General features: G+C 58.3%; 1 protein-coding gene across 24 annotated transcripts in view; it reads left to right on the top strand.

The window, feature by feature from the left end:
* Positions 1–12,888, top strand: part of NCOR2 (nuclear receptor corepressor 2) — a 214,963-nt gene that overhangs the window by 90,224 nt on the left and 111,851 nt on the right. For all 24 annotated transcript variants that reach the window (XM_031442513.2, XM_031442507.2, XM_031442506.2 and 21 more), the window contains one exon: positions 7,748–7,804. In XM_031442513.2, the coding sequence (XP_031298373.1) occupies positions 7,748–7,804 (57 nt within the window). The remainder of the gene's footprint in view (positions 1–7,747; positions 7,805–12,888) is intronic.

Below are 12,888 nucleotides of genomic sequence, written 5' to 3'. Positions count from 1 at the left end.
GAGGCCTTTGGTACCCCTGCGGGAAGCTTGTTCCACCTCCCTTCCCAGCCACTAGCCCCCATTTCCCTGGGGGTTTGTCTAACGAATAGTAATTTGGGGCTTCCCTCCAGGGCTCCCCAGGTTCTCCCAAAGACTGTGGCTGCAGATGTGACTGGCTTTGGCTCCTTGGCCTCAGCACTCCCTCTCCTTCAATAGCAGTTAAGACACCCCTTCCCAGGTCTCACCTGTGTGTTCTCCCTGCCGGAACTCCCACCTCCTCCTGCCCTGATGTTCTGCAGCTTCTCTGTGTGAGGAGAGGGGGAGGCTTGGACTCCAGTCCAGCCCATGCCCCCTGGGTGGTTGTTTTTCACTTCCAGGCCTTCAGTTGCCCTAGGTCCTGGCCACATTCTTTTTTAATTTTTTATTTTCCTTCTCTATTTTTCTTTTCTTTTTTCTTTTCTTTTCTTTTTTTCTTTTCTTTCTTTTCTTTTTTGTGGGGGGAAGGTTTGTTGTTGTTTGTTTCTGGCCACATTCTTGAGGTCACAGAGTTGGTGTGGCTGAGATCGTGGCCGGAAGGGCTTTGTAAACTGTAAAGCACTGTGCCAGGAAGGGTCTAGTAAGTCAAGACTTGGATACAAGGGACAAAAACTCAGCTCAGACTGGTTGAGGCTGAAGAGGGGGTCATTGAGTCTTGTAGTGAAAGTCAGTATTAGTTTACGTCAGGGATGCATTGACCCAGGTGCTCAAATGAAGATGTTAGGGATCGCTCTCTCCCCATCTCTGCTCTGTCTACGCAATGTCATTCCCTGGCAGGGTTCCCAGGACATGGAGAAACGGCTGCCGGCAACTCTGGGCCCACTTAGCCCTCCCAGGCCAGATGGGAAGCTCTTCCCAGGTGTCTTAGCAACCATCCCAGGGCTGGCTCTCATTGGCTGGCTGGAGTCACATGCTCATTTCTCAGCCAATAGTGAGGCCAGTGGGGTTGACTACACTGATTGGTCAGGGCTGGGTCTTAGGCCCACCCCTGGAGCCTGGGGGTGGAGTCAGCCCCACCCCCACCCTGCCCCAGGGACTGGAGGAGGGGTTCTCTCCCAAGGGGAGGTCAGAGGCCAGGGAGTGGAGGCTGGGGAGACATATGCAGCCTGTGTCCCCCACACTGGGCTGGAGATTACCAAGTTCGGGTCCCAGAGTGCTGGCATGGTCCTCTCCCAGCGCCTCAGACTGGGGACACTTGGCCATTGATGCTGACTTCATCCTGATCAGTCCTGACGGTATGTGGGAGTCACTGGCCTTCCCCCAGCCCCCAACGCCAGATGAGAAAACAGAAGCTCTGGGTCAGTTCCCTGAGGCCTTACCAGTGAGTGGCGGGCTAGGACTCGAAGCCTGGTTCCTGGGTTGTGAGAGCAGGCCTCTGCCTGGTGAGTTCAGGGGTGCTGAGCACATCACACTGGTCCTGTTCATTCATTCATTTATTTATTCATCCAGCAGCCAGGTAATCGAACATCTGCTCTGTGACTGCCGCTGTTCCAGGGAGCAGCAGTGACCTTGGCCCCAGCCCACTAACAGTAGCTTTCTGATGGGGGAGTCATAATATACTCAAATACACCACAGGCAGGCACACCATGGGTCTGAGGAATCTTACCCGTCATTGTCCCCGTCCCCCTTTCTTTTCGTCTACTGCCTCCCCTTGCCCGTGCCCCAATGACCCTTGTACTTCCTTGAACACCTAGGCATGCTCCTGCCTCAGGGCCGTTGCACTGGCGGTGCCCTCTGCCTAGAGCTCCTTGTCCCCATTGGACTTGCTCTCTCACTTCTGCAATTGTTTGCTCAAATGTCCCTTTTTCAGCAAGGCCCGTTCTGACCCTCTATTTAATCCTGAGACCCTGTCAACACCCCCACCCCCGCTGCTTTGACTTTGTTCTTTGCCCTTGTTGTTCTCACTGGCCTTAATTCACATTTGATTTGTTTATTGTGTTTATTGTGCACGGTGGCTCTGAGGGTAGAGATCTCTGTCTTTGTTTCCCAGCTATATCTCCAGCACCTAGAACAGTGCCTGGCACACAGCAGGTGCTTATGAAATACTTGCTGAGCAAATGCATGGATGGCACAGGAGAAGCAGACTCTTCCTGCTGGAAGAGCCCTCTGGTCTGGGGGCTGTGGGGCCTGACCTCTAGCCCCAGTGGAGGTCAGCTAGGCCTCAGGGGTTGGAGGCCTGGTGGGTGGGAGGCCCCTCAGATGCCTTGCGCAGGAGCAGCCAGGACTTACCGCCCCTCGGGGGATCAATCGGATTAAATTTTAATCCTCCTTCCTTTCCTGCTGGTTCCTCTGAGAGGCAGACACAAGGGTCTGTCTCTAAATGCTGCTCCGGCTGGAAAACGCAGCTTCCTGCCGGGCAGGGCCTGCCTGGCTCTTCTGCAGACTGGACTCTGGCTCATTATCCATTCGGGGCACATAGATGAGGCACCAGCATGTTGAGGGGCGGCAGTGGGGAGCCAGCTGAGCCAGGCTTCTCCTGCCTCCCAGGAGCTGCCTGCATGGGCAGGGCTGGGCAGGTGCGTGCACACAGATGGCCGAGCAGGAGGCAGAGTTGCTGCAGGCCCCCAGGGGCAGGACCCAGCGGGGCTGGGCCAGGACTGGGAAAGGCTTCTTGGAAGCAGTGGGTGGGCTGTTGTCCGGAGGAGGGCATTCAGTGAGGGTCACAGCACAGGCAGAGGCTCACAGAGGGGACGGGGTCTCGTTTGATCTTCAAAGGGAGTGTGCGGGGGAGGTGCGGTGGAGGCCTGGCGGGTCTGGGAGCGTGCACACACTCTGAGCTTGGATAAAACAGACACACAGACCACTCCTCAGTGCTAGTGAAGGATGTGTAGATAAGGGACAGTTTGCATGGTGCTGATACTGCAGGCATTCAGGGCAGTGGGCAATCCGGGTAGACTTCCTGGGGGAGGCTTGAGCTAGGTCTGCACACATGGGCCCTGTTGGGAAAAGATGCAAGGATATTTCCAATGGAGAGGACTGTGGCCCGTTCAGAAGATGGTGAGGAGGCAGAATTCGTGGAGGCAGGGCCCTCCGGTTGCTGAGTGATGAGGAAATCATAGAGTGAGACCCAAATCCTTTTCTGTCTTAGATTTTAAGCATCTCACTAGTAAAGGTTGTATACCATGTGTTTAGGACTAAGTGGGAGTAGTTCTGTCAGTAATAACCAAGAGCGTGAAGCATTTTATAGAGCATTTTGGGGGTCCAGGCACCCCAATGCCCAGCTTCAGACCCCCTGTCCCCCCAGAATTGTGAGTTGGGACTTTCAGAGCAGCGGCTCAGGCCCAGTCCCGAGCCGGGCCCCTGCCTCTGCCTCGGCGTCCGGCTGTCTTCACTGCTCCTGGAGTCCAGGGCTTCCTCCAAATTCCTCTGCACGGAGAGGGTGTCATCCTAGTGAACTTGTTAACACGAAGCCCCGAATTCCGCCACACCCATTCCGTCTCCTCCATCACACCCCCGGGAGAGCGCTGGACGGGGTCTTTAGGCTGCAGGCACAGGTGAGGAAGTTGAGCCTCAGGGGGTAACTGCTGCCCCGAAGCGCTGGGCTGACGGACGTGGTGTGGAGGGGAGGGCGGTGTGGCCTAGAGCTGGGGTCTGGGGCTCCCTGGGTGGGCGGCTGGCTGGGTGCTGCCCCCTCTGCAGACGAGGAGGGTGAGGCCGGATGCTCAGGCCGGAGTGGGCAGCCGAGGAGGTAGAGTGGGGGCTCTAAGCGGGGAGGGGGCAGGCCAGGGGGCTGGTCAGGCCAAAGCTCTGGTCGCCCCGCCCAAGAAGAGAGCTGTGAGTGTGTGTGTGTCTGGGGGGCACACATGTGTGGGTACGTGTGTAACTGTGGACAGCTGTGCTCATTTATATGCAGACTGTGTGTGCAAGCCAGCTAGTGTGGGGCACGAGCTTTTCATGCATGTTTACGCCCACGCATATATGTGTGTGCGTGTATTCGAATGGAACAACTGTGTGCCCGTGTGTGGATATGCGTGTGCTGGAGTCAGCACGTGTGGGGCACAGCCGTGGCTGTCTGTGCATTGATACGCCCAGGCGTTTGGGAGCACACCTGTTAGCTGTGTGATGCGTGCAGAGGCACGTGAGCGGCTATGCGCATGTGTGAGCAAAATGGCGTGCATGGGGTGTGCATGGGGCTGTTTGTGTGTTTATGCTTCATGCACATGCGTGTGTCCACTTGAGTACATACTGTGTGCACATGCATCTGAATATGTGTGTGCATGAGTCGGGTGACGTGAATGTGCCTTTATAGCTGTAGACAGAGGATTTGGTCACGTGGGCGCACGGAGCTTGTGTGCACCTGTGTGTGCAGATGACTAATGTCTTTAGTGCCCCGGGCACCATCCCCAGGCTCTCCGGCCCCCAGGAGGCCTGGCCTCGTGGACCCTGGGGTCCTCTGCCTAGTGAGACCCCAGCCTGAAGCCCCAGTGTCAGGCGAGAGTCCCTGCAGTGAGTGGAAGCCACAAGTGGCTGGCTCTCCCCTCTCTGTCGGCTTGTGCTCCGGGTTTGTCCCTGCGGAGCCTAGTGGGGTGACCTCCTGGCAGTGGCTGGGTGCTAAGGGAGGCCCGGCGGACCCTGATGAGGAGTTTGGCTCTGGTTCTCATGGTGGCGAGAAGCTGTCAGCCGAGGTGGTGAGGGAGGCCTCCTGGTGCGGGGCTGAACCTGTGGCTGGGCTCCGGGCGTGGGTGGTCTCCTCTCCATGTGAAGAGAGATATCAAGAGAGAAGTCATGGATGTCACTTTGTTCCTGGTAGAACATCCTTGTGAAAGTCCTGAGAGTTTGGTACCTGCGGTGAGCGTGGCCATTTTGCAGATGGAAGATGAAGGCGCCGACAGATGAAGTGACTTGCTAAAGGTTACAGCCTTTACCTGCCACTTGGCACTGTGGACTTGGGACCAGCTCTAGGACCCAAGCCTCAGTTTCTTTGTGTGTCAATGGGGCTGATGCTAGAACCTTCCACAGAGGGTTCCAGCAGGAATCCTAACACATGGGGCATGTAGAGGATCCGGGCCTAGCACGTGTAGGGGGCCCCCTGGTCTGTCATTACTGTTAACAGCAGTGATAATACCAGCCAGCCCCTACCTAGCGCCCCCATGTGCCAGACTGTGATTTGAGCGCAGTGAGTCTGTCAGTTCATCTGACTGTCGTAACTGCTGCAGGGGTGGTGCTGGTGTTACCCCATTCCATAGATGAGGAAGGTGAGGCCGAGGGGTGGGGAGGAGACTTGCCCAAGGCCACACGGTTGGTTTAGTGGATCTGAGCCTTGCTCGTGCCACCTCGCTATCCTGTGTTCCAGTGTCACGGCACCTGTAGGCCTGTTCCACGACAGGTTTCTTCTGGGTGAATTGTAGGTGTGCCACCTTCTGGAAATGGAGGTGTCTTGAAAGGCCCCAGCGCTGGTCAGGGCTTAGGAGCAGAGACTGGGGGAGGGCCTGGTAGGGAGCAAAGGAACTCTCACACCAGGTATGTGATGGAGAGCTGGCTGCTCTCTGTCGCTGCCGGGGCTCCCCATGGCTTTGACAGGTCAGGAAGTGGCTCCTCTCTGCTTCCTGCCACAGGAAGCCCCCTCTCCAGGTGCCTGTTCCTGAGACAGTGAAGATGTGACTGAAGATGGAATCCAGTGTGGTTCATAGAACACAAGCTTCTGGAGCCCCCACTGTGGGCCTTAGGCCCAGATTTGAGACCCAGGCCCAGCCTTGTGATGTGGCAGTTTCTAGTGGCCCAGCCACTCCAGCTCTGCCCTTCCTGTGTTTGGCATCACCCCTTTTATCTAGGTGGGAAATTGCTGCTGCTCCTCACAGACCCTCTTGAATGCACACAAACTCCTACTCATCCCTCAAAACCCAGCTTATGTATCCCTCCTGTTACCTTCCTGGAGAGAGTGACTCTTGCCTGCCCTGTATACCACATGTACCTTTCTCTGCCCGAGTGTGCAAATCTGCCATCACCACTCTTGACCAACTGCCCACTAGACTGGGTTTGTTGGAGGCAGAGGCCAGATAACATACATTTTGTTTCATGCCCCAGTGCTTAATGTAGAGTGGGTACTCAAATGTTTGGGGAGCTCCCTGTCCCCTCCTCACCCTATACCCAGTCCTTCACTTGATCCAGCTCTGGAATTCTTGTATCTTTGGTATCTGACGCTGACAATTCTGGCTTCGAGGTGTGGCTGGGGCTGGGGTAGTCTTCGGTGACTGTGAAGGTGGTACCTGCCCTTCCTCATAGAAGATTTGGACCCAAGCCTAGCAGGCTTGGGCGCTGGATGGGACCAGTCCTTTCTCCCTTCTTGGAGCCTGGAAACCGGAAGAAGGACTTTTCCTTACATCATCTTTCTGTGCCTCAGTTTCATCATGTGTAAAACGGGGATACGTCTTGTATCCGCCCCGTTTTGTATTACATGTGATTCGGATATTCGTGACACATGCTGTGTGCTTCATGCTGGGCTCATGGTAGGTGCTCGATCAAAAGGTGGTCATTACAATAAAACTTTGCCCTCTGATTTTCCGGCCCCTAGCCATACTCTGAGGTCTGTGCTCTCAGGGTTTTGGCTCTGCACTAAGGGGGCCGAGATCATGGCTTGTTCCTGGGTGGGCTGGGCCCAGGGCTCTAGGCGGAGCTAGTTCTAGGTGCCAGCTTGAGCCCACCTACATACCTGCCCTATATCGTGGGGGCTGGGGGAGGGGGCGAGGCTGGCCCTTGGCGCCCCTCCTTCCTGCCATGACACCCAAAGTCTGGGTCTCGAATTCTGTCGTCAGCCGTGTTCCCCAAGGATCTGGGTCACCCCCCTTGAGTGGGTCTGGATTTGGGGATCACTGCGTTTCGATCTATTGATGGCGTCTTGCGTGGCCTGTCCTGCCACGATGGGCTCCCTGAGTTTGGCAGAGTCAGAAGCCCCTAGCCTTTCCTGGGTCATGGGAAGGACTTGGGTCTCCCACGTGCACGCGTTGGGCCTCTGGCTTTCCATCTGACAGAGAGCCCGCTGATGCCACCTTTCACAGTTCTCTGTCCGCCCTGTCCCCCAGCTGGCCCAGCCGAGCGGGCCCTGGTGGTCCCAGGCTGGGGGCCGGCGAGTCCTGGCCTAGACACAATGTCCGCCTTCATGGCCAGGGGCCCAGAGGTCCAGCCTGTCGAATTCACAGCCACTGAGCCCTTTCTGCCATATGTTCCTGTTTTCCTAATAAGTCCCGGGTTGTGAGTGGGGAGGGAGGCGGGGAGGCCCCAGGGCAGCTCAGAAATAGTCACATGATTGTGAAATACAAGAATCCTAGAAAGGGTATCTCCCAGGGCCTCTATCTCGCCCTCCCTCCTCCTCCTCCCCCCTCGCTGGCGGCACCAGCTCTGAGGTCATTGTAGACACCCGGCCAGCTTCCCAGGCGGAGGAAGGCATCTCGGGCTGGCAGTGTAGGCGGCTGGCGAGGAGCTGTGCCCGCTCCGGGCCCCGGGGGGCGTCGGGCTGGGGGCTTCGGTGGGGCAGGCGCCAGAGAACAGGGTGCGTTTGTTCAAATCGAAACTTGGCGGGCTTGCCAGGGCCACCGCGGGGATATTGAGGCCCTCTGTGTTTGTTTCCAGCCCAGGGAGGGCTTGCGGGGGGATCCGGGCCCCCCCACCCCCAGGGCCTGGATTGGCGTGCTGGGCTGGGCAGCTGCCCGCTGTTCCGGGAGGCCTCTATTTATAATCTGTTCTCTGTGTGTGTTTCTTTTTTTTTTAATTCCTCCTCTTCTCCGTCACCCTGCAGAAGAAGGCTGAGGCTGCACATCGGATTCTGGAAGGCCTGGGGCCCCAGGTGGAGCTGGTGAGCTGGGGGATGGTGGGTGGCGCTCTGGGAGGGGGTGGCTGGAGAGGTGGGCTGGGCGGCAGGTGGGTGTGGAGGGAAGGAGGAAGTTGTCTATTGCCAAGCGCTGCCCTGTCCTGGAGGAGGCAGGAAATACACTCTCCCGATAAGAGGGCCTGGCAGATAGCAGTGGGCAGGTGGGCTGGGCCACGCGGGGGCGCGGGGACACAGGCGCTCCAGCTATGCTTCAAGTCCAGCCATTCGGGCTGCAAGATTGACGCTGTGGAGTCCAACCCATTTGGTCTAGCTTAGTGTAGAAAGCCCGTGCTCTGGGCCAGATGATCTGAGCTCAGCTCCCAGGTCTCCTTCTTAATAGCTGTGTGACCCTGAGCAGGTGTCTTAACCTCTCTGTGCCTCAGTTTCCTCATCTGTAAACTGGGAATAATAACAATGCGTATCCCATTGGGTTGCAATGAAGATTAACTGTATTAATCTTTGTGAAGCACTGAACACAGTGCCTGACGCACAGTAAGTGCTGAGCGTTAGTTATTATTATTACTATGACTATAATTATTCCTGTTACTACTGCTGTCATTATCATCTTACTGCTGGGAAGATGCCATGACAGCAGAGCTGGGAAGCAGACCCAGGCCTCTTCTCTCTCGGGCACCCATCACCTTTATGTGTCACCAGAGGTGGGAAGGGAAGGGGCATGGAAACTCCTGGCTGGTGCCATTGGGTGGTACCCAGGAGAAACGGCCAGAGCGCCCGCCTGCCTAGCGCCAGTCAGTGTCCCACTGAGCGGCGGGTGCAGGCCCATAGGGGCAGTGCTTGGGGACACTGCTAACCTGCACACGTGCACAGGATGGGTGTGAGGTCCCCGTGCACGTGGCGTGTGCAGGCTGTGGGGCGGAAGTAAAGCCTGGTGCATTTGGAGCCTAGATTTGCTGAGTGGCCTTGGGAAGGGAACTTGGGTTTCTCATCTGTGACATTGGGGAGATGAGGGTCTTGGTGAGGGACAAATGAAATGGTGCACGAAGAAGGCCCACTTAGCACAGCACTTGGCCCGGAGCAAGCACTCCGCCGGCATGGGTGCTTCGGAGGGTTGAGCTGTTTGCCCTGGAGTTTTTCCTGCAGTGACAGCTGCTCCCCAGCCTGGGGTCCGTCTGCTTAGGCCACTGAGGAGCTGTGAGCAGCTGGCCTGTCACTGCCCCCCCAGGCCCTCTCGGGGGCAGAGCCGGGCGGGGGGTGGCAGGCAGGGGGTGCCCCGAGGGCTCCAGGGCGGGGCCCAGCGCCCCTCCTGGGGTGGGTGGCCGGCTCCTAGCCTGCGGTCTTGTTGCTCCCCGTTGGGCATGATCTCTGGGATGTGTCTAGTAGCCTCTTGTTTTTTTTTTTTATTTTAAAGTCCACACGCCATGCAACTCACCCACTTAGAGAGTACAGTTCAGTGGGTTTGGTACATTCCCCGATGTGTGCAACCATCTCCACCATCAATTGTAGAAGATTTCACCATCTCAAAAAGAACGCTGTTCCCTGAACTATCACCTCCTTATCTCCCATCCCCCACCCCCACTCCCCCCACCCCCTCCCTCCCAACCAGCCACTAATCTCCTTTCTGTCTCCGTGGATTGTCCTGTTCTGGACACTTCGCATCAGCGGCATCATACAGGATGTGGCCTTTTGTGTCTGGCTGCGCTCACTCAGCGTCCTGTTCTTAAGGTCTGTCTGTGTGGTCGCCGGTGTCTGTGCTTCGGTCTTTCTGTGGCGGACTCGGCTTCCACTGTGTGGAGAGACCGCATGCAGTGCTTCCGCTTGCCCACTGACCCGCAGCGCATTGTCTGGCTTTGGGCTGTTACGGACAGAGTGGCCCTGAGCGCTCACGTGCGCGTTGCCACCTGGGTGCCTTCATTTCTCTGGGGTAGACACGGAGGGCTGGAGCTGCCGGGCTGTGTTAACTCTGGGTTTAGCCTCTTCGGGAATTGATTGCCACACTTTTCAAGAGTTGCTCCGCCCTTGGCCATTCCCACCAGTAAGCTGCTGCTCGCCTCAGTTTCCCCTTCTTGCCCCGGGGGATGGCAGGACTAGAGGCGGCACCCAACCACTTCCAGACCTGGAGGCTCGCCCTCTCCCCTTTCCTGAGCTAATTAGGCCCGGGGTCTCCTGAGGGGGACGGGGGGGACGTGAAGGGAGATCCCTGCGTTGGGAGGCGGGAGGAGTGCGGGTGATGGCAGTGGGCCTCCCAGCCTCAGTGATTCTTCCCTGGGTCTTCAGGGATGAGGAGGTCATCCTGTGCCTGGGGGTTTCGGAGTGGAGGCTCCCTCCAGGCTAGTGGCACAGGAGGCTGAGGTCTGGAGTGGCTGGTGGGCTGCGTGGCTGTCACCGGAGTGCTCTCAAAGTCCGTCGGCTCTTGACTTGGTGGCCTTCATTGGGGCTGGAGAGTGGACTCAGCATTGACAGGGCACCTACCGTGTGTCAGGCCTTGTGGTGTCACCATCCATTTTCTAGAGGAGGCTCAGAGAGGGCAGTCCTTTGCCCAGGGTCACACAGCACAAGATGAGGAGGGAGGTGTGCTGAGCCCATGGGAGTGCAGCTGGCCAGTTCTGCACAGGTCTTGGTCACCACAAGGTCCGAGTGGTCAGAGGTATCCTCCAGGCAGAGGCAGCTTAAGGGCACACCCTCAGCAGGGGCTGCTTCGTGCCACCTGGGAGTCCGCACTCGGGCTGCAAGGGAGGGCTTGGTGCTGCTGGTAGCTGGGCCGCACCCCGGAGAATCCAGTTCCCCGTTGGTCTCTCCCACCCGCAGCCAGGAGCACTGCTGCCTCGGGACGAGTGATGGATGCTCTGTGACCCCCCTGGGAGGGAGGCCTGGGCCCAGGAGAAGTGTGCTTTGGGAAGGAGGACAACAAACAGCCCTGGTGGCTCCAAGCAGGGCTCCGTGGGCACGGCCCTCCATCCCTGCGCCCTGGGTCCTCCGACGGACCCGGCCTGGCCCGAGGAGGGGGCGGGGGGGGGCGAGGGCGTGGACAGCCGCAGCCCCCACCTTCTCTCTCTGCCACTTTGAGTCACTGGTTTCCTTCCTGTTCGGAGGTGTTATTTTAAGAACGCGGTGTCACCAGAGGGTTGAGGGCCAGGGCTGACACTTCGTTCTTTCATAGCTCGGTCCCCCTCGGGTGGCTGGCTCCTCTCGGCCTCCCCACCGGCTGCCTGAAGTCAGGCCCGGAGGGGACCCCCCTTCCTTCTCCCCGAGACACGGACCTCCTTTCTTTGTCATTTCTGTCCAGGCTGTTCCGGTCCTTCGCACCCTCCCCTTTGTGCTCTTTCTGCCCTCTGGTTGTTTGGCTGTGCCCCCATTTCTGGACGAGGAAGTGGAAGTGGGGGGGGGCGGGCCTTCTGCCCCTGCCTCACTCCTCTGGGCTCCGTGGCCAGGACTTCCCCTTAGGTGTGCTGTCCCCCTCGCAGGGGATTGGAACCTGGGACGTAGCAGAGAAGGCTGCTGTGGATGTGAGGGCCAGGGTGGCCTCATGGCTGCCGTTGGGGACATGCCTCCTGGGACAGAGGGAGCCCTGGCCTGGCCATGTGCAGCCCCTCTCTGCAGATGGCAAGGAGGAGTGTTGGGGGAGGCCCCCTCTGGCCCTGCCCAGCCCCCAGCCAAGGACGTGTCCTGATCCTTCCTTCCTTCCTCACCCCCATCCCACTCACACACCTTCCAAGACGGTGCCCAGGGACCTGTTGCCATGGCAACGAACAGCCTCCCTAGGCTGCTCTGGGTCCAGAGTCCACTTTCCACCCAGGTCTCAGTTTACCTCAAAGCGTGCTCAGTGAGTGCCTCCCGGAGGGACAGCCTCTCTGGTTAGAGGCAGCGCACCCCACAGTGTTCTCTGAGCTCTTCCAGGCCTTTTGCTGAAGGCCACCTGGACAGACTGAGCGTTGTTCTCTCCTCATGTCCAGCGGGGCCGGAAGCGATTCCCTTCCCTCTGTTTGGTGGGTCAGAAGCTGGCTGGGACCCCACTGCCCTCCAAGAAGTCGGTCTCCCCTTTTCTGGCCCGTGCCCACGTCCCCGGCCCCATCACTGGCACCGGGGTCTCTCTGTGTGGTCCTTCAGCCCCTCCTGTCCTCCTCAGACTGTGGAGATGTTTCCCATCTTTAAAACCAAAAGAAGGCAATTCAGTCACCAAGTCTGACATTTCCTGGACTACTCGAAAGCCCTGTGAGGTAGGTTCTATCTGCTCTGCCCATTTTCCAGTTGAGGAAACCGAGGCCTGAGTGTTGAAGGCACGTGTCCGAGGTCACACAGCAAGGGGGGCACCACCACTGAAGTCGGGCCCGTCTGTTCCTGGAAACTGGGCCTTTAAGCCATGCACACTCCCGCCTGGCCTGTGATTTATTGGCTCACGGGGGACCTGGAGGACCTGACGCAGTCGGCCGGGTTTAAACACAGGCTTCAATGCCCTGGAATTCGGCACAGGTGGCTTTGTAGGGCTCCTTGCTGTACTGAGATGAAGGCTCTCAACCATGTGCAGTAATGCCTTACCCTTCTTGGGTTGGGAAATTCTGCAGTGAGTCTGACTGTGGGCTCTCCCGTTGCCCTCCCATTCAGACCCCCAGAGTTGGGGGTGGGGAAACTCCCCATTTTGAGCCAAGCACCTTGGAAGAGGAGCTGACCCAGTGTGGGGAGAGATGGCCTGTGCCAGCCATGGGGCGACGTGTCCATCCCCGGGGCAGTAGCCGAGCTTGGGGCCTGGAATTGCCTGAGTAATGGTGAATCATTAAGGAGGGAATCCGAGGGACCCCTGGAGAGCGGTGTCATTGTCATCAGCCAAGGCTGCCCCGTGATGCCCAGGGCAGCAGAGGCCCCTCCTGGAGAACCCCTCCCTGTCCGCGGAGGGCAGGAGGCCTGACCCTGGGCGCACGGCAGGTCGGACCTGTGGCCTTGCTGTTTGTGGGCCGTCTCATTGGCTGGGGTGATGGGACGTTCGTGGGTCTCAGGAGGTGTGTTCAGCTCCATCCTCAGGGAGAAGTTCTAGGGCGGAGCCTGAGCTGCCCTCTCCCTTCACCCGGAGCTGAGGCTTCAGGACACCACATCTGCGTCTTCACCTGTCCCGCCTG

This window comes from Camelus dromedarius, chromosome 31, assembly GCF_036321535.1.
Source record: "Camelus dromedarius isolate mCamDro1 chromosome 31, mCamDro1.pat, whole genome shotgun sequence".
In the NCBI taxonomy this organism is placed as follows: Eukaryota; Metazoa; Chordata; class Mammalia; order Artiodactyla; family Camelidae; genus Camelus; species Camelus dromedarius.
This window is presented reverse-complemented; position numbering and strand designations above follow the sequence as displayed.